The sequence below is a fragment of the Artemia sp. Qi Xiang Cuo genome, chromosome 16 (genome assembly GCF_049724085.1).
Source record: "Artemia sp. Qi Xiang Cuo chromosome 16, ASM4972408v1, whole genome shotgun sequence".
NCBI lineage: Eukaryota > Metazoa > Arthropoda > Branchiopoda > Anostraca > Artemiidae > Artemia > Artemia sp. Qi Xiang Cuo.
In genome coordinates this window covers 17,271,689-17,293,727 of record NC_142809.1, presented here as the reverse complement: position 1 = coordinate 17,293,727, position 22,039 = coordinate 17,271,689, and the positions used below count along the sequence as shown (strand labels likewise).

At 36.4% G+C, this 22,039-nt stretch overlaps 1 protein-coding gene across 4 annotated transcripts in view; it reads right to left on the bottom strand.

Moving 5' to 3' along the window:
* Positions 1-6,451: 6,451 nt before the first annotated feature.
* Positions 6,452-22,039, bottom strand: part of LOC148942634 (lachesin-like) — a 582,410-nt gene continuing 566,822 nt past the window's right edge. For 3 of the 4 annotated variants that reach the window (XM_089102786.1, XM_089102789.1, XM_089102790.1), the window contains 2 exons: positions 20,148-20,204; positions 6,452-9,374 (listed from right to left, as the gene is read on the bottom strand). In XM_089102786.1, the coding sequence (XP_088958912.1) occupies positions 9,220-9,374; positions 20,148-20,204 (212 nt within the window). In that variant the 3' untranslated portion in view covers positions 6,452-9,219. The remainder of the gene's footprint in view (positions 9,375-20,147; positions 20,205-22,039) is intronic. The other variant, XM_089102787.1, reaches the window with a different exon arrangement.

Sequence of the window (22,039 nt, the reverse complement as noted above, 5' to 3'; positions counted from 1 at the left end):
CTCAAATTATACTAGCTACATGCAATTCATACTGATGACACCCAAGTCATACAAGGAATTGCGAGGCACCTCTAATGGATATGAATATATTACTAATACTGATAGTACAGATGCACTTAAAAATGCTACAACTAGTGAATTACATCTAGTTGGAAAAATATATAATGAAATATTTATTATACCCCAATGGCTGCCGCCCAATGTTAAAGTGGATATAAAACTAACGCTTGCACCCTCCAATTTCATATTGAGAAAAGAACTTGCTGCCAATCCAGATGTAAGTCTCTCCCTCACCTCGGCAATGCTTCATGTACGCAAACAACAGGTTATGAGTTCTGTTGCTTTGGCCGTGGAAAAACTGAGAGACAATGGCAACAATGTTAAACTACTTGTTCCTCATAAATTCACCAATCAACGTCATTTTCCTATGGGGTCACGCACCTTCACCGATTCATCCTTTATCAATTGTGAACTTCCGTCAAAAGTTGCGTTGGTATTTTTAAAAAGCGCCAGTGCAATAGGATCATGAACTGAATGTCCATATACATTCGAGATGTTTGGACTTTCATCTCTTGTGTGCAAAGTAAACGGCATCCCACTCTACAATCTATCTTTTGATAAATCCTATAGAACATTATACGAGTTGACCATGCAAACCCTAGATCACGACTCTCAACTATTTGAAAATGTTATAACCGAAGATACGTTTGCTAAAACAAATGGTATCATTGTATTGGATCTGTCTGGCACGCAGGATATGAGTATAGTACGTATGGGGAGTGTGGGTTTAGAGTGTACATTTGCCGACCCATTGGCTGAGAGTATTGCACTAATCTCACTAAATCAACATGAAAACTATTGGGAAATCACTCCCGAAGGCAGTGTTCTACTAGACTTGGCGCCATGAACACCAGTCAAATAATCAATGTATTTAATATGGACCCCTACATGTCACAGTACAAATCCTATTGTCTGCCGTCGGACTTTCTTGGAAAAATTCAAAGTGTCAACAATACCTTAATTATTGTTAATAGCAGTCCATCGACTGTGCTGACGGGTCATTGGCTGTGCATCTTTCAAACAATGAAGACGATTGAATTTTTTGATCCTCTTGGTCTACCCTATACATTCTACACACCCCACATCAGCAACTATATTGAGAGCAGTGGGAAAACTATTATTCAAAATCGAAAGAGGGTGCAGGATCTAACGACTAAAAGCTGTGGCTTCCATGCACTACTATATTTTGTGTTCTGATGTCGCGGCTATACTTACAAGCAGTTTCTCCCCAGTTATGTTGACAACCCCCGTCTGAATGACTTTCTAGTGGAAAAAATCCACTCAGACCTATATGGTATTGATTTCAGTGCCCTAAGAGTAAACTGCTTAAAAAATGTTTGTGAATTTGTTTATTAATAAAATGCATATATATATACAACAATGTCTTTAAATCTTCACTTTAGATTTCTTCATCTTCGATGTATAGGCAACTGTTGTGAACCACTAATGCTGGTAAATCATTTGGATTCACTGTATATTGATCTTGATTGACGGCAAAGTCAGGGTCACATTTTCTACAGTACAATGTAACTTCACTCTTGTCATATCTCTTTGTATAGTCAATGATACTATTTGCATTCATATTATGAAATTCACGAGTTTCAATCTGTCTATTTGAAGCAATATCACATACAATGTTTTCAAATGGTGAATCACATTCGGTAACTGTCAAATAAAAATCACTTGGTTTATAGTCATAGTAGGTGGTGTCATCACAACGATGACGTAGAAACCAGATTGTCTTGTTACCCCAACAGTTGAATCGTAGACCAGATTCCTCTTCCCAGAATAATTTAAATCCACGACGATACCAATCTCGTAGAAATAAACTAAAATCACGTTTAGGATTCTTTCCAATCATAGCGGGGTAAGTATACTCCCACTGATCACATTTATCATAGTGACAATTGGAGCACAGGTGCCCTCTAGGATGCGAGTCACACACCTCCTCAAGACATGAATTACATCCTTTAATTTGTACTGCATAGCCTCTACGTAATTTACAAGGATTACATAATTTACACTTTTTGATATGGTCATCAATAATTCTACAATTCTCACATTGAGTCCAACTGCCAAGAGTGTACATGCACAATGGACATATATAGAAAATTTTTAGGTTTCCTACGTCAACTCACTCACGGCTAAAACGAAACTGATCCTCCTCGCTCCATAAATTCACGGTAGAGGGAAATGGGGGAGAGGAGTAACTCTGTCACGTTACCTCTTTCGCAGGAGGGTGGAGCCATCTACATTGAATCCATTGGCAATATTTTCAAAAGTATATCCACTATATGATTCTGCTTTGTTCCAATTAATATATCAATAAATTGACTATAAGCATTCGAATCACATTTTAAAAGCTTCATACAATAGTCCAATGGGGGAGAATCACTCCTCAATATATTGTCAAGTGTTCCCTGACAAGAGAATATCCTGCGTTTAAGAGATAACTTGAGACAATCATCATCCAAAATCAAATGTTTTTCCATAAACACTAGATTTGATCTAATTCTCTCTTTCTCAAATTTAATCATTTTTCAAACCTTTCACTCCGACTGCTGACTCTTGACTAACCCTGATTCGTTAGCCCTAACCAGAAAAGAAAGAGAACGTTTTCGATTTCCAAGCAATTTTATTGAATAATTACAACAACAACAATAATATAGAGAATGTACAATTAACGATACTGTTTATTGTCTTCAATATGTTTCACTAATACATTCAAAGCACATTGAAGTCTATTCACATGTGCTATATCAACTTTTGCGGAGAAGCATAATTGATCTTCCATTTTAAATTTGCTCAAGGATATCACATATCTTGCATATACTGCATCCCATTCTAGACGAAGCCGCGATCCTTTCGTAATTTCCACCGCAATGTTTGGTGCTCTTGTACTATTATCATCAACTCCACTATCAACTTCTAATAGAGTAAACATTCCACTCATTATTACAAATATATATCCAAAAGAGTAAAGTCAAAACTGTCTTTCTCACTCCTTGAATTCTATTCACAGACTAATAAAAATATAACAAAAATCCTTTCTTTATATTCACTCCGCCGCTACTATGTAAACAAAGTCTTCTGATTGGCTAAGAAGGGAAACACGTGATCTAACTGTTTCCGGGACACTCATAACATTTGCTGAGAGCGTGCCAAAAACAACAACAACAACAAATAAATCGACATTGACAGTCGCTGAGAGCATGAACTTACAACAACAACACCGTCGACCTTGACATTCACTGAGAGCGTGCACTTACAACAACAACAACAACATTGACCTTGGAAATTTAGGTCATTGACCCCATTAAGCCAATGTTCCCCCAAGGGAGGCTATGCCCATATATGGTGTGGGGTTCGGAGTCTATGCCCATATATGGTGTGGGGTTCGGACCTTTAGGGTCATCTCTACTCATGTTTTATTATGGGGGATTTTAATATTGACATTATAGATCAGTCATCTGCTATCACTGAATTTATTAATAGAAGTTTATCTACTGGGTTTCATGCTTGTGTAAATATCTCTACAAGAATTACGGGACCATCAGCTAAGCTTCTAGATAGTATCCTATCTAATATGCCCTTGAGTCATCTCAGGGTCCTTATCAATGATGTATCTGACCACTTTGGAGTTTCAGCTAGCTTTAGAACTGTCACGAAGGTGGTTAAAGGCAAAAAATCAAGGATTCCAGTGATCAGTAAAAGTGCGATGGTAAAACTTAAAAATGATATAGAAAAGGTGGATTGGTACGATGTTCTAGGCGAAGTTAAGGACGCAAATTCAAGTTTGTTTTATTTTTTGAAAAGTTACAGAGCTTGATAAGTCAAGTGTCATATTTAAACTATTTCATAGAAAAAACTTAAACAAAAAACCTTGGATTAGTTCAGTGATTTTGAAGCAAATAAATGTAAGAGATAAATTGTTTAGAGCTCAAATAATTAACCCGCCACAAGAAAATAAGTAATTATATAAAATTTATCGAAATCGGTTGAATACAATTTAAAAAAATGAAAAAAAGAAATATTTTGAGAAAAGTTTAAAGAGGTCGAAGGATACCCTAAGAAAACCTGGGGACTAATAAAAGAAGTGATTGGATTAAAAATAAATAGTGTACCTGATGAATTAGTTAGTTTAATGGGAAAGAATTTGAATTCTGAAAAGGACATATGCAATGAATTTCAGAGTTATTTTTCGAATATTGGTCTGAATTTAGCTATGTCAGTTGTACCTGATCCTGATAGTGGTGATCCCACATCCGAGTCCTTACTGAGGGACCCCATTGATGTGTCTCTTCCCCTTAGACTTCAAACAATTGATGAAATTAAAAAAATTATTTATGGGTTGCGTAGTAATTCATCTGGAAGCGATCATATTACTCTAAAAACACTTAAATGTATTTTTCCTGGCATAGCTGAAGTTTTATGTGGGTTAATTAATGAGTGTTTTCATCAAGGAAAATTCCCAGACTTTTTTAAAGTTGCCCGTATAACCCCAACTCATAAGGGTGGTATTCAAAGTGACCCAGGAAACTATAGACCGATATCTGTTTTACCCATTATTTCCCGTGTTTTAGAGAAGTGTTTTAGTATTAGAATGATGAATTTTTTGGAGGATCATAAGTTACTGGTAGAGACACAATTTGGGTTCCGTAGAAAAAGGACAACGGAACAGGCGAAGATTTATTTGACAATTATTATTAATGATGTATTAGATAAAGGTTTTAAAATAGGTGCTATATTTTTAGATCTGCTGAAAGCTTTCGACACTGTGGATCATGAACTTCTACTTAAGAAGTGTGAGGTGTATGGTTTGAGGGGTAAATCATTACATTTTTAAAGAAGTTTTTTAAGTAATCGTTATCAGTATGTCCAACTAAATGATTCTTCTTCCGAAAAAAAACGTATTAAAATAGGTGTTCCGCAAGGATCAGTTCTCGGTCCCATATTATTCTTGATATTTATTAATGATTTACCAAATTGTCTAAATAATTTTTGCTATAGAATAAATGAACTAACGGTAAACCCGACTAATGAAACAGTTTCACTATTTGCTGATGACACAACAGCCATTAGCACAGCTAAGACAGCGGAGCTGCTGCAGATTTCCATGAAGGAATCAGTTAATAGAATTATAGCATGGCTGAGGGTAAATAAATTAAGGATTAACATGTCTAAGTCTAACTTTATTATTTTCTCGCGATCATCAAACTTTTACCCATGGGTCAAGGAATTAGATATGCCCCATGGCGTTATAAAACGGACTGCGTCTTTTAAATACCTTGGGATTGTAATAGATGAAACTCTATCTTTTAAGGAACATGTTACTTTAACTAGCACAATTCTGGCAAGAAATCTCGGTATAATGAAGAAACTCCAACATTGTTTTCCCAAGCCTGTCCTTGCCATCTTTATTTTTCTTTAATACACCCGTATATACTTTATTGTTCGAGTATTTGACTCTCTACTTTTTCTTCTACCCTAAAACCAATAAGAATTCTACAAAATCATGCCGTAAGAATTTCCGCCGGTATATCTCCACGTATGTCTGTTCGAGAAATTTACCCAACTTCAAAAAATTTTCCGGCTGAAGGCTTTCATGAATTCTATATATTGTGGTTTATTTTTTGACGGTAGCAGGATGTTCAGTCTCGTTGTTTTGGTGATTGATTGTCCACTAGTTCTACTGCTCATTCTCAGGATACAAGGGGTAGCACTGACTTCTGTATACATCGAGGTTTATCTTACCGCTCATGTTTTTCTGTTTTTTATATAGGTACACGGAAATGGAATAGTTTTAATGGTGATATTAAGACTATTGTTGAACCCAATATTTTTAGAAAAATCATTAAGGAACTGCTTTTTGCTGAATATGAGTTTTGACTGATTAATTGATTTACTGATTGTGGGGGTTTTGTTGATATGATGTTCCCAGAGGAAGTATACTATATGATATTATTTTGTATTTATTGTTTAGTGTGATGGTATTAGTGGTGTCGGTGGCCAAGTGTTCTTTGTTTTAAGGATTTTGTTTTCTCTACCTCCCCGACGGACAAGCTTTGCTTTTTAAGGGAGGCAGCAATAATTTTTTGTTGATATGTTTTTTTTTTCAATAAATCCTTCTTCTTTATAATTTTGCTACTAAAGTGTTTTATTTTCGTCATACTTAGGCATATTTCATTAGGATTAACGTAACATCACTTCTTGAGTGTGGTGGTTATTACAGATAAGTACCAAAAACGTAAATAATAAAGTAGTTAAATAAAATTTTCAGAAAGCGTAAACATCCAAAATCTTCTTTTATAACAAACATAAACCTATAAACCCTTAGTATGACATCATCATCCTAACACCTTTTTTTTACTAAATTCTGACAAAATTAAGAACACAAACGTCATTTATTCACAATTTGTCAACAGCATGTAAATATCAATATAATCGTACGGAATTACAAACCCTAATATTATGACACAATGGTAATATTTTTATTCCTACAACTACTTTAAGCTTTGTCTTAATTGGATTGATAAGGGTCATTATTATTCTACACCTTAAGAAACTTATGCATAAATTGCAGAGGGTAGGTTTTGGCTTGTCTTAATCAAAAAGTGGTAACAAACTGTAAGTAAGGAGCACCTTGGCCTAATTATAACCGAAACTGTAAGAAAAATCACAATTTCTGTCACAATTGGCACATCAAAAGAATACGGAATGATTGACGTTGACACAACATATACGGAATAATTTCTGTCCGTTTTAAGTTTTAATGTTAGATGTTACTCAGTTGATTTTTTTTTAATTTGATTCATGCATACATGACGGTTAGAAAAGACCACGGTGATTCATGACGATGATGATGATGAAATGACGATGAATGATGATTCATGATGGTTAGAAGAGACCACGATGATTCATGACGATTCATGACTATGATGATGACAATAATGACGATGATGATGATGACATGAAGATGAATGATGATTCATGACTGTTAGATGAGACCACGATGATTCATGACGATTCGTGACGATGATGAAGATGACATGACGATGATGAAGATGACATGACGATGATGAAGATGAATGATAATTCATGACGGTTAGAAGAGACCACGATGATGATGGTGACATGACGATGACGACGATGAATGATGATTCATGACGGTTAGAAGAGACCACGAATTTCTTCATTTTTTTGAAAGAGCAGTAATTCCAAATCTACTACCAGGTATTGTGTCAAAACAAAGATGAATAAGAAAAATAAAGCAACTTTCTAAAAAATAAAGCCGAACGATTTTTTTCCGTTTGCATCATTAGTATTACACGCCTTATTAACGTTATTACAAAGGGGTAAAGAATCCTTATGCTAACATTTGCTAAATAGGATAAGGCATTACACCAATTAAGACGCAGCTTAAAAGATTAATAATTTTTGTCCATCTTTCTCCCATGGTTAGTATCAAAATTTAACTTCAAGTGCACCCTTATTACTTTAATTTATTGTTACTCCTTCTGCTTTTTGGCTCCTTTAGTGTATGTTTAACAGTTTCATCGGAAAATAATAATAAAAACTTTTAAAAGCTTGAGTCAACTCAGATGTAAATAGGATTAGAAATTGGCTGACTGTGTTTTGATTTATTTGTCGATATGGCATAGCCTCATTTTATTCTAAATACTGTTATTTAAAAAAAAGTCTATATATTTAGAAATAAGGGAAGTTAGTGTGATGCCGACGTCCTTTAGTTCTTAGTACTGACTAGAGACTATTCCAGAGACTCTCATTTAAATAAAAATTATAAAAAGATAAGAGAAATTATTGCAGTACTGAAGCACTTTTAATCTAGAAACTGTCCAGAGACCAGTCTAGGAAGTCTCACTAAAACTGTATAGAAAGATAAGGGAAGTTTGGGCAATAGTAACGCACTTTTAATCTAGAAACTGTCCAGATACTAGTCTAGGAAGTCTCACTAAAACTGTATAGAAAGATAAGGGAAGTTTGCGCAATACTGGCGCACTTTTAATCTAGAAACTGTCCAGAGACTAGTCTAGGAAGTCTCACTAAAACTGTATAGAAAGATAAGGGAAGTTTGCACAATACTGACGCACTTTTAATCTAGAAACTGTCCAGAGACTAGTCTAGGAAGTCTCACTAAAACTGTATAGAAAGATAAGGGAAGTTTGGGCAATAGTAACGCACTTTTAATCTAGAAACTGTCCAGATACTAGTCTAGGAAGTCTCACTAAAACTGTATAGAAAGATAAGGGAAGTTTGCGCAATACTGGCGCACTTTTAATCTAGAAACTGTCCAGAGACTAGTCTAGGAAGTCTCACTAAAACTGTATAGAAAGATAAGGGAAGTTTGCGCAATACTGACGCACTTTTAATCTAGAAACTGTCCAGAGACTAGTCTAGGAAGTCTCACTAAAACAGTATAGAAAGATAAGGGAAGTTAGCGCAATACTGACGCGCTTCCGTTCTAGAGACTGACTAGATAATGAAATTTAGCGTAATGCCGATACAGTTTTATTCTAGAGATTCTCTGGGGACTGTTTTAGAGACTCTAATTTAAAAAATAAATATAGAAAGATAAGAGAAGTTAGTTTAATGCAAACTCAGTTTCATCTTTGAAGGATCAGGCATAAGAGGCTGTGAGGCAACATACATAAATTTTTTTAATTAGTTGAAATGCAGCGCTATACAGCACTATTCATAGACTTGAAAAGGACTTCTAAAACTTCTTAAGTGCCGTTTTTAGGCACAAGATCCGTTAAAATAACAACTAATAAGTCACAGATAATAAATAACAGTACATACTGGTTTACGTTCACGATGGCGTAAATTAACGTTGCTCGATTTTGCAACTATAACACGTAACCGAGGGTACCACAGTTTTGTCACTGAGATGTTCAAATTATGTAGCAAATCCTCGTATTTCATTCGTTTCTTCAACACATGGTTCTAATTTAATCCTTATCCACTGATCAATTCTTTCATGAAACTAAAGGCAACACTTAATCTGTCTTGGGCATAACTTTTAAAATATATTGAACACCATTTTAAGGAACTGAAATAATTCACTCTGCAACAAGTAGCAAATATCACAGAATTTGAATATTCGAGATTTAAAGTGAAATAGGATTGTTGCAGAATTTTTCACACAATTAACGAGAACAAAAGGTGATATAAGACAGGCAGTGTTAAAAATGAGTAGGAAAAGATTCTGCTGCTTCTACTTGTAGATAATGTTCTATTAAGGTAAAGATTTGAACCATCAAAAAAGGAGGGTGCATCTTGACTTAAAGCAATATCTAAAAGAAAAAAAAGATTATTAGAAAAAAAAACCTGAGAATTCTTAATGTATTTTAGCACTATTTAGTTCCGAATCCACAAACAGTTAAAGGTTTTAATTCAAAAAATAAAATTTAATTTTTGCGGGTAGTGGGGTAGTGTGAGATCTAGAAGATATTACATCTAGGCGAGAACTATGTTCTGTATTCAATTGCACACATATACTCTTGGAGCACACTGTCTCAGCCTCGATACGTTTTGTATCTTAAACGGGATCTTAAGGAGTTGAAAGTATCTACCACGGTACTTTATTATAATACCACGTCTCTTGGCACTAAATTTAGTGACCAATTGACCCCACATCTTGACCAATAAATTCATGAAACGTGTGTAAGAGTCCATTTGTGAATTCACTAGGGGCTGTGGTTTTTGTAGAAATACTAAATTTAAGCAAAATATACGACCCATTTGGATCGTCCTATGTCAATCTTGGCAAGTCGTAGTTTGTAAGGGGCTAAAAGAGCCTGTCAGTATGTCATGTTACATGTTGAGGTCTCTTGAGACCGTACTTAATTAACATTGCAGTGGCGAAGGTATATCCACAAGTTTAAACATTTACGGCTGTCGCATTTAAGAAGAATTTTTCAGAATTTTAATTGCTTTATGATAGACGTGAATGATGAAACGTTGAATAACGAAAGGTATACTACACAATTTTCAGGTCGTCCAGTTTATAATAAAGGCTGTCCAGCCAATTTAACAACTAAACAGGTATTGATTTCGGTAAAATACCTCAAAGTGTAATTTATAAGCATATTGACTGATTTCGACTGATAACAAAAATCAGTGTATTTAGATTGTATAAAATTGATCAGGTATTGAATTTAATTGAAGTACAAAGTACAGTGAAATCGTACCTGGTTTTTTGAATTGGTGGAGTGGAAAGTAACACAACCACATCACATATATCTGAGCTAACTTGAAAAATTTGGGAATTTAATTTTTGATGATTTGCATTGCTATTATGCAATATATTGTAGTAGATGGTATCAAATTCAAACGGGAAAACGTGTATAAGAAAATCACCAAATGATAAGCTAAAAGCATGTCGCAAAAAACAGCCAAAGAAATTGCAGTTTTTTTATGAGGGTGTTATTGTGTTTGGGAAGCAATAGATTGTAAATGTTTGTAGTTTTACGGACGAAAAGTATAGTTAAACTTAAATAATTAGTTTTTCCAATTTATTTTCACGGTTCAAAGTGGCAACACTGGTGGAAATTTGATACTACCCTAAAAATTTTTTTGGTTAAAAAACGAATTGTGGTTTTCAAGTCTGAATAAACCAAGTGAACAGGGTAACCAATAACCAAGTGAATAGGCTTGAACAAGTAAAAAAATGCTTCTATTTTAATGTCCTTGGTATTTTAAGAACTTGGATAAATAGCACAGTATTGAAATGCTTTACAATATTTTGCATCATTTTATGTAATCTCACAATTACATATACTGCCCCAGCTACCAATAACTCTCCAACTAATAATACTAATTAACAATATATTTAATAAAAAAAATGCTACTAGATAACTTATAAATCTAGCAAATTTATGCATTGCTAGCTTGTAGACGGTTTTTTTTCCGACAGCAGGACTTCTGGATCATTTGGCAGTGTAGAAAGCTATTAGAAAATTCCTATAATGCAATCTTTAGAAAAAGTGCATTTCTAAGCATTTTAAAGAAATAATCAAGCCCCCTGTACCTCCCTTGTCATCTCTGAATTAGAAAGAATCACCCACTCGAATATTTACAGCTGAATTGATTTGCTGATCACTAGCGGATTTTCTTAGATTTCATTCGTTTTATTGCTGTAAATTTCTCTTTTGGGAAACGATAGGAAAAAAAAAAATCTAATCACCTGGATTGCTGTTGGAGACTTGAAATGGGACGTGTAAAATTGTTCAGGCGGAAGAAAAAATATACACGAAATCATTGTATTCTATCAAGGGATTTTCCTTCCCAAGTGTTAAACAATTAATGATCGTTTTCAATTTTTTTTTATAACGAAATACAGATTTTTTGGAAGATTAGAAAAGGCAAACAGAAAAGTAATATTGTTGTTGTTTTTACGTACGATACCGTTGTATTCTATCAAGGGATTTGGCTTCTCAAGTTTTATCAAATTAAACTTCGTTTTTTTTTCTTTTTTTTTCTACAATGAAATATGACTTTTTGGGAGCTTAGACGGGGTAAACATGAGACTACTATTAAAGTGATGTATTTAAAATAGAGCTAAAAGTTATTGTTATTTTTATAATCAAAAAAAGCTTTTTTGAGAGCTTAAACAGGGTAAAAGAGGAGTATTATTTAAGCAACCTATTTAAAATAAAAATAAAAGCTATTGTTTTTCTTGTAATTAAAGAAGGATTTTTTGGGAGCTTAGAAAAGGAGAACAGAAGGGTATTATAAAAGTAACATATTCAAAATAAAATTTGCCTGTATTGTTAAAAAAAGACTTCATTTTTTGCAATGTTTATCTCATTTTAAATAGCTAAAATTGATTTTGTTTTGGTGACAGATGAATGCTTGATTTTTACGAGTTTTCAAACAGTTCGTGGTAACGGACTGTAAGTAAGGAGCGACCCGGCTCAATGGTAACCGAAACTGTAGACAGCGGAATTTTGATACCAATCGATACATCACCCACCAATGATGCCACCGACGAAGCAAAAGACGAATTTTACAGAGCTCTCAACTCCGTGGCAAACGACATACCACGGCATGACATGGCATGTTTTCTAGGAGACTTTAACGCGAAAGTAGGGAACGACCAATCGTTTTCCCCAGAGGTTCTCGGCGAGCATGGTCTGGGCCAGCGAAACGAAAACGGAGAACTACTTATCGACTTCGCGCTCTTTAACAACCTAGTAATCGGAGGTACCCTATTTTCTCATCGGGATGTACACAAATATTCTTGGATATCTCCCGATGGCCATACCCGAAATCAGATTGACCATTGTCTTTGGAGTAGGAAGTGGAGCTCAAGCCTACTTGATATAAGGGGATATAGAGGAGCTGACGTTGGCTCAGATCATAATCTGATGGCAGCAAAAATCCGCCTCAAATTGAAAAGAAATAGAAAAGCAAATAAGGCTCCCTTAAACCCAGTCTTTGACTCGGAGAAACTGAGGTTGACAGAATTCAACCAAGCTTTTAAACTAGAGATGCGGAATAGATTTGAAGCCTTGTCTTTACTAAATGATGCTGATAGCAATCAATACTGGGAAAGAATAAAGTTGTGTTTTCACAATGCCGCGAAAGCCACCATTGGGTACCGCAAGAGCCCAAAAGACCAGTGGCTATCTGACCAAACATGGGAACTCATTGAGACAAGAAAAAAAGTAAAAGCATCACTTATCCAAAGACAAACCCCCGACCAACAGATCCTCAGAAACGATGAATACAGAGCCGCGGATAAAGAGGTAAAGAAGAGTGCCAGAAAAGACCAGAGAAACCTGCTGGAGCGAAAAGCAGCGCAGGCAGAAGAGGCCGCGGAGAGAGGTGATTCAAGAACCGTCTATAAAATCACTAATGAGATTATTGGAAAGAAATCCTCTATTCAACATGGACCAGTAACAGACCCCGCGGGCATCCTGAAAACACAGCAGTCTGACGTAAACGAAGTTTGGGCCAGTCACTTCAAGAAGCTGTTAAATAGACCTCCACTAGAGGATCCCCCAGAGATCCCACTAACAACACTGTTTTCCTTAGATATCAGCACGGATCCGCCGTCATTCACTGAAATTATAGCAGCAGCAAAGAAGCTGAAAAATGGGAAGTCGCCTGGCGAAGACAGGATATCCGCGGAAATGATCAAAGCGACTGTTATGACCTGCATCAAGTTCTGGACAGCGTTGTTTGCAGTAATCTGGACGACCGCCAAAGTACCTTCGGAATGTAAACGCAGCACGCTTGTGAGGATCTTTAAGAAAGGCGATACGTCCTTCCCAGGCACCTGGCGAGGAATCTGCATGCTTTCCATACCTAGCAAATTGCTGACGCACATTTTACTGCAGAGAATCAGCTCGCAGCTCGACAGACACCTTCGCGATGAGCAACATGGATTCAGACCGAACCGTTCATGTGCAGACTTGATATTTACCCTACGGCTACTTACGGAAGAAAGCAGAGAAAGGCGCTCCAAAATCTATATGATATTCATCGATTTTGAGAAGACATTTGACTCAGTAGACCGGCAAAGTCCGTGGAAGATCCTACTGCATTACGGAATCCCTGAAAAGATAGTTTCACTGATTGTTGCGTTTTATGAAGATAGCGAGTGCTGTGTAAAGACACCAGATGGCCAAATCTGTTTCTTCCGCATTATGTCAGGATTTAAGCAAGGTTGCGTCTTGTCACCGCTACTTTTCGTAATTGTCATTGATTACATACTGCGAAGTACAAGCACAGACGGAATCCAGCTAAATCCAGAAACACGCCTCAGTGATGTAGACTTCGCTGACGACATCGCCGTCCTAGAATCATGCAAGCAAAGACTCCAAGAACTCCTTGACAAAGTGAGGGAGAGAGGCGGCCATCTCGGCCTAAGAATAAATAATGAGAAAACAAAATGCATGGTTACCACAGATTCACCCCTGAGCATCACTTGCGGAGACCAACACATAGAGCAAGTTGTCCATTTTAAATACTTGGGAAGCATAATAGAAAGTACCGGGTCGACCACAAAAGAAGTGCTTCCAAGAATCGGCCAAGCCAATGGGGCCATCAATAGATTACGGAAAGTGTGGCGGTCCCAAAGCTTCTCTATACGGCTAAAGCTACGATTCTTCAATAGCGATGTTATGCCAGTGCTACTTTACGCTGCCAAAACCTGGCACGTGAACCAGGAACAAGAGCGAAGAATACTTGCTTTCGAAAACGCATGTCTCAGAAGAATTCTCACCATCCGTTGGCAGCAGAGAATAACAAACCAATCCATCCGTGACAAGACTGGCCAGCCTCTTGTGACACATATTATAACAGTCCACCGATGGATATACCTTGGCCATGTACTACGTATGGACAATCTCCGACTACCAAATGCAGCATTTCAGTGGCAGCCGTCGGGTCCACGCCACTGGGGCAGACCCAGACACACCCTGCGTCGAACGTACCAGACAGATCTTCGTAACCTGCACGCATCAATCCAACCTCAGTGGGAGGACATACTGGCAGCAGCAAGCCTGCGGGAAGATTGACGGCTCCTTCTTGACGCTCTGGGTGCCTCTGGAGGAACAGGTGAATCTAAGGTCCAAGGTAAGATACATCAAAAGAATCAGATTTTAATGCTGATTTCAAATATATAAGTTTTATCAAGTTCAATCCTACCCATCAAAAGTTACGCGCCTGAGACAATTTGGCTGATTTTCGAAAAAAGGGGGAAAGACCCCTTAAAAGTTATAGAACCTTAATAAAAATCACATCATCATATTCAGCGTATCGGAGAACCCTACTGTAGAGGTTTCAAGCTCCTATCTACGAAAATGTGGAATTTTGTATTTTTTGCAAGTAGAAAGATCACCTATGCGTGTTTGTTTGTTTGTTTTTTTTCCCCAGGGGTGATCGTATCGACCTAGTGGTCCTAGAATATCTTAGGAGGGCTCATTCGAAAGGAAATTAAAAGTTCTAGTGCCCTTTTCAAGTGACCAAAAAAAATGGAGGGCACCTAGGCCCCCTCCCACGCTCATTTTTTTCCCAAAGTCACCTGATCAAAATTTTGAGATAGCCATTTTGTTCAGCATGGTCGAAATTATGATAACTCTGTGTTTTAGGATGTCTTAATCCCCCGAAGTCCCCGGGGGAGGGCTGAAAGTTATGAACTTTGCCCACTGTTAACATATAGTATTGGTTATTGGGAAGTATACAGACGTTTTCAAAGGGGATTTTTTCTGGTAGTGGGGGGGGGAGTGGGTCGGGGGTTATGTGGAAGGATCTTACCATGAAGGAAGTTTTCATGGGAGGAGGGACATTGCTATGAAGGGGGCGCCGGATTTCCCAGCATTATTTAAATAAAGATCATAAATTATAAATAAAAAAAACAAGTATTTTAACTGAAAGTAAGGACCAACATCAAAACTTAAAACGACAAAAAACATTACGTATATGATTGGGTTCATTCCCTAGTCAATACCTCGCTCTTTAAGGCAAAGATTATTTAGTACTTTCATAAGAGCTATTTATTCTAATTAACGGCATTTATGATTAAGGGGTCATTTTTAAAGAATTGGAACAAAATTTGAACTTTAGCTTAAAGAGCAAGGTATTGACTAGGGGCGAACCCTCTAATATACGTATTAAAAATATAAGAATATAGAGGTTCGTTACGTAAGTTAATTCGTAAGTTAGCTATATTTATTACTAATAAAAACATTCGTAAATACAGTTAAACAGGTTTCGAGAAAGCCATTTAACCAAATAAAAGTAAAATTAATATTCCAATTTTTTTTTTAATTATTCATGTATGGTGAGCCAAAATCAAAACCTGCATCAATTCAAAAATGTCCAAAAATTAAAAAAAACAAGTTTTTTTAACTGAAAGTAAGGAGCTACATTAAAACTTAAAGCGAACAGAAATTATTCCGTATATGAAAGGGGCTGTCCCCTCCTCAACGCCTCGCTCTTTACGCTAAAGTTTGACTCTTTCTCACAACTCTATTTTTTTTTAAACAATAATCAAACTTTAGCGTAAAGAGCGAGGCGTTGAGGAGGGGACAGCCCCTTTCATATACGGAATAATTTCTGTTCGTTTTAAGTTTTAATGTCGCTCCTTACTTTCAGTTAAAAAAAACTTGTTTTTTTTAATGCTCAAACAAACGCTGCTCCGTAAAATTGTTAGTATGAATTGTGAAAAATTAAACTACAGCCCAACAGGGGAAAGGTGGCGTCCCATTGACAATCTCAATATTCATGCAAGTCCACTGTTTATTTGATAATTTTGTGAAAGTATAGCTTATAAATCTTCTTCTGCAATTTGATTTTTTCTAGCTAGCTGTAATTTTGCCAATTTTGCAAAAAAATATCAAATAAATATAAAAATTGGAATTTTTTAGTATGTAGGCCTAATACTTTGTTAAATTTTATTTAAAAAATTCTGCTTTTTCAAAAATTACAAAAAACTTCTTGTTTATAATTTAAGCTGTGTCTATTATTCTGAGACACATTCCACCCTTATAAACTTGTTTGGCTGCTTCTTGCCGCCAGTGGAGGATCCAGTGGGCAAGGGGGGCGCGCGCCCCCCTAGCGTAGTCTAAAGTAGTTTAATTTACTTAATTATTTCAAGTTTGCGATAATTAAACTTGTTCCTAATACAAGTTTATCGGATCAACCTATTTTGCCCCCCCCCCTTCCCCCTTAAAATTTTTTTCCGGATCGACCTATTTTACGCCCCCCTAAAAAAATCCAGGATCCGCCCCTGCTGGCCGCAAAGATGATTTTCAAAATAGAAGAAGAATATTATAAGGAAGGCACACTTGCTCCTCCTAAAAGAAGCAACATTTTAAACAACAGAATCTATACCCTCCCCTCCCTATCAGGAACGCCTATGACTAATTGTACATATATACGGTGCCGAGTCTTCAAGAAAATCTTCCATTTAGTAAAGACAATTGAGTTATAAGGGCACAGATATTCTCTTTTAAGATTAACATTCCCCTTTAAAGGATAAATTCCACTTACAGTCATTCAGGTTAACTAAAAATTGTTGGTACTGGTGCGTTATATGGTTGCTTTTATATACTAATGAGAGACGAAACCCGCCAGACTGGTTTTTCAAGAGACCTCTATTCAGAAACGGAATGGAAAATTGTGTTCACGATATTTAAACTGTTATTGTTTGGGCTTAGGGGGGGGGGAATGTACCTAGGTTATGTTAGGTTACGTATTTAATATATGCTATGCTTTACCCCCACCCCCTAATATACAAATATATTTGCCAAAGTCGTTTCTAAACTATTATATTTTAACTATATTTTATTTTATTTCATTAGCATTAACAGAACTTGACTTTTTAGAAGTGACCATATAACGCACCAGTACCAAATTGTTTTATATTACCGTTCATTTGAACTTAAAAAAAACGTTTTAATTTTGTATTTAATTTTTGTTAGGATATTTAATTCATTTAAGAAAGATTTATTTTTAAACACTGTCAGGACATTGTTCAAAAAGGATATATTGTGTGGAGAGCCAAAGAACTGTAGAGCCGTGTTTTACAAAGAAACAATACCTGGGGATCGTTAAAAACAGAGAAATTACAGAGAGGAAACTATATAACTGTAAAAATGTGTTGAAATGCCAGTACATTGTTTAAAATAGAGTATTCACGCGGCCAAAATATTTTTTGTTGCAGATTTATTTACCATTCCATAATATAACCCACGTAACGTCATCAAGGAGGCACACTTGTGCCTCTATAAAGAGGCGACCCACCACAATGTTAAGCGATTTCATGTCCTAGAGGTCGCAGAGAGACGGCGGTAATCGCATTTTGTAGCTCAAGCTCAAACTAAGAAACTTGCAAAATTTCATCCTCCTCCGACTTTAGCTTCATGGGGTAAACTGGGCCGGACGTTTAGACCCTCCCACCACAGCCCCCCTTTAACGTTGTCCGATTGGGCTGAAATTTAGAGGTTAAGCTTTCCTAGGGCCCGGGAGCTAATTCTCGAAATTTCAGCTCAATCCGATCACTCCTTCCCTGTTTTCAAAAAACCAAATATAGCCACTTAAAATTCATCATCATTTCTTTTTTTTCTTAGCCACGTCTACAGGCCACAGTTGGCAACGAATCCGGTTGAATGAGGACTCATTCGAAGCAGAATTCGGCCTGTTAGGGCCTTTGATATTTTCAGACCGAAAAAATTATCCCCCGAATTTACATTTACGAAAAACCTCGTTTTCCTATATTAGCCCATGTTAATTTTTCCCACCACAACCCCCCTTTAACGTTGTCTGATCGGGCTGAAATTTAGAGGATAAGCTTTCCTGGGGCCTGTGAGCTTATCCTCGAAATTTCAGCTCAATCTGATCACTCCTTCCCTGTTTTCCAAAAACCAAATATCCAGTTTTTTGGGAATTTGCTTGCGTCGAAAATAGCTTTAATTTACTAAAAAAGAATTACTATTGTGTCTGTATAGTCCAGCGGTTGATACTATAGACTGTCAGGCGGAAAACTCGGGTTCGATTCACCATCAGAGCAACTTTTTTATATACTGAATTTTAACTTTAAAAAGAAATTCAGTTTCTTTTTTAAATTATTTGAAAAAAATTACGTTTTCTAAAGAGTTAAAGAGGCTGAGTTACAAGGTCGACCCTTAAAACCTACAGGGATTAGGAGGCACAGTTGGGGGGCTGTTAAAGAGGCTGATTCACAAGTTCGAACCTTAAAACGTACAGGGATTAGGAGGCACCCTGTACGACGTGATTTGAGTATTCAGGAATTAAAAGCCTTAAGACAAGAATATTCAAGAGCGGGGGGTTTGGGGGGCGGCAGCCCCCCACTTCAACTCCTGACACGATTAGCTAACAGTTAGTCAAGCAATAATAAGTAATAAACTGTACAAAAACGTGCAGAAATTATTTGAAAAAAACTACGTTTTCTAAAGAGTTAAAGAGGCTGAGTTACAAGGTCGAACCTTAAAACGTACAGGGGTTAGGAGGTACAGTTGGGGGGCTACCGCCCCCAAACCCCCACTTTCGCAGCCTTTAAATATAAAAAAAATTTCTTTAAACTGAAAGTAAGGAGCGACATTAAAACTTAAAACGAACAGAAATTATTCCGTATATGAAAGAGGCTGTGCCCTTCTCAACGCCTCGCTCTTTAGGCTAAAGTTTTTATTGTTTAAAAAAAGAGTTGTGAGAAAGTCAAACTTTAGCGTAAAGAGCGAGGTGTTGAGGAGGGCACAGCCTCTTTCATATACGGAATAATTTCTGTTCGTTTTAAGTTTTAATGTCGCTCCTTACTTTCAGTTTAAAGAAATTTTTTATATTTAAAGGCTGCGAAAGTGGGGGTTTGGGGGGCGGTAGCCCCCAACTGTGCCTCCTAACCCCTGTACGTTTTAAGGTTCGACCTTTTAACTCAGCCTCTTTAACTCTTTAGAAAACGTAGTTTTTTTCAAATAATGATGTAAAAGATCTATGATTGGTCAGCTAAAAATAATCCAAGAATTAAAATTAAGTTTAAGTTCTTACGGATATTAAGTAAACACAGTGTTATTGGCCTACAAATATTTTTAAAAGGCGGGGATACGTTAAAAAGATCTGAAACCTCAAAAGATACGTTAAAAGAGACATGACAGACCAGAGTATTAACAGACAATTTAGAAGGATTATATGGTCATGTCTGTAGAGGAAGACCAGCCCTCTCTCTTGATATCTCCTGATTTTATGCTTTTGTATTTCCTTTATATTTTATTTTATGCATTTTTTTCTGCCTGGAAAAATTTGGCTCCCTCTGGAAAAATAACAACTCTGTATGCCGACGTGACCTAAGTTTGAAAAAGCATCCATTTGACCTTGCTATTACTCCTTATAATATTTTTTATGAGTTATCGATTAAAGCTTGAATATCAGCTGCTTTTTTCACGATGCTTAATTTGACATTTATATATTTTGTTTCTTAATTAAAATAATGGAAAAATACTAAGTGAAAATTGACATTGCAATTTTGTCAAGAAAAGAAAAACCGGATGCCGTACTAGGCTGAAAAAATTCGAGAAAAGCCTGGTGAATTATTTTGAATCTACCTTGTCCCGAGTTGCCATCACTGTGATATTGATGCACATCTTCCCTGGATGTTGATCCTGAAAAGAAGGACAGTTTAGAGTCCATTCATTATCTCAACATATAAGAACATTGAACCACTTTTTTGTTGAGCAAAGTTTATAACAAAATAGGACAGAATTTGCTTCAACTCCCACTGAAGAAAGGCTATCCGAGCAAAACAAAAGAAGCACAGGCTACTTTCAAAGAGCAAAAAGGTCAGTCTTCAATTCATCAAAGCATAGCCTACATTCAACATTCTCTAGCTAAGAGCTGGCTGGGAATTGTCAAAAAGACTTTACTATCGTCTAAGGCCTCTAAGGGGACTTTAATTCCTTCCCTAAAAATCAACAACGGGACTGATGTGCAATATCCACAAGAAAAAACCAAGGTTCAACTAAGGTTGTTGCCGAACTCGTGAATTATAACGGGAAAAAATAATTATAGCTTCATAACAAAGGTCATTTGTTCAAGGTAAATATTTTTATACTATTACAATCGTCGCTTTGCCTATGTGCAACCTTTGTGTCAGAGTTCTATTTCATTTAACTGGACTGTGTGTCAAAATATGCATACATAAACAACATGCTGTTGAACTTCTGGTAAGATTATATGCAACCTACTGCTTTACAAAACCGAAATTTTTATAAGAAAATTAAGATGAGAGCAGAACTCGAATTACCAAAAAATATCATATTTTTAGAATTTTCGCCATGCTGACATCTTACATAATATTTAAGCATATAATTTAGTATATAAAGACAGATTAAAAATCTTATAACAGTTAGGCCAGTAGTTACACTCACTGAAGTCGCAGAGACAACTTCTCTTAATATGTGTGAAAAAAAAAACCGAGTTGATTACCAAAGACAACTACAGGCAATACTTAAAACCCGTTCACTCTCTTTCACGCGTTAGAAGCAACGCGGTGAAAAGTTCATGGCTGAATGTTTTAAGAATAACAAAAACGAAAAAAAAGCCGAAATGCTGGTACTGCTGGTAAAGATAGAAAAAATGTGTTCAGTCTCAAGATTCTAACAACCAAGCGATTAACAGTTGGATAAATAACGCGCTAGGGATCATATTCGGATGATTCTCATTATTGTCGGGCAATGGCTTCAAGATTATATCCAAGCTCTGGACTAACCAGTCCAAAATGTTCAAAATATACGTTGATACAATTTATAGCATACGTCAACAAGAAACTTCAATTCGATGCCTTTCTTTCCAAACTACCAAAAAAAAAACAGTGACAGAAACGCACCCGATCCTACATACTTAGTGACATAAAGAGAGTGAGACTGAGTCATTTCCGGTGTACCAGTCGAGGGCAAGACGTCCTCGCGTAATTATAGACGGGACAAGATATAGATCTTTTGCATGGAAGGGAAGGACGAGAGAACACAATGCTATTGAAAATGAACTTTAAAAGGGCTCTTGAAACTCCAAACGAAAAATGTGGACCTATCTTTTATCAAAGAAAACTAGCAAGTTTACAACATGACAATTTTTGGCTTAGTGAACAAGGAGGCTCATTATATTATAACGCTTAAAACCAGACGAAATCCTAAAGAGGTATCAATGAAGTCGCTATATTGATGCATGACGTTATCAAAGACTCTACAAGTACGAGAAGCTCTTATTCATCACTTACAGCTGATGTGGGCAGTTTAAGCATATATTTGTTGCCTCATACCGTTTGGACACTGCCGCACGTCCCAGAACTAAACCCAATATTTCTTCAAAGAATTGATACACGCCAAGATCCGAACAGCTTGCATTCGTATATAGAGAGAACAGCCATAAACTTGCTCATTTCAATAGGAAACTGAAAAACCATCTGCCAAATTAAAAAAAAACAAAAAAAACCTAAGAC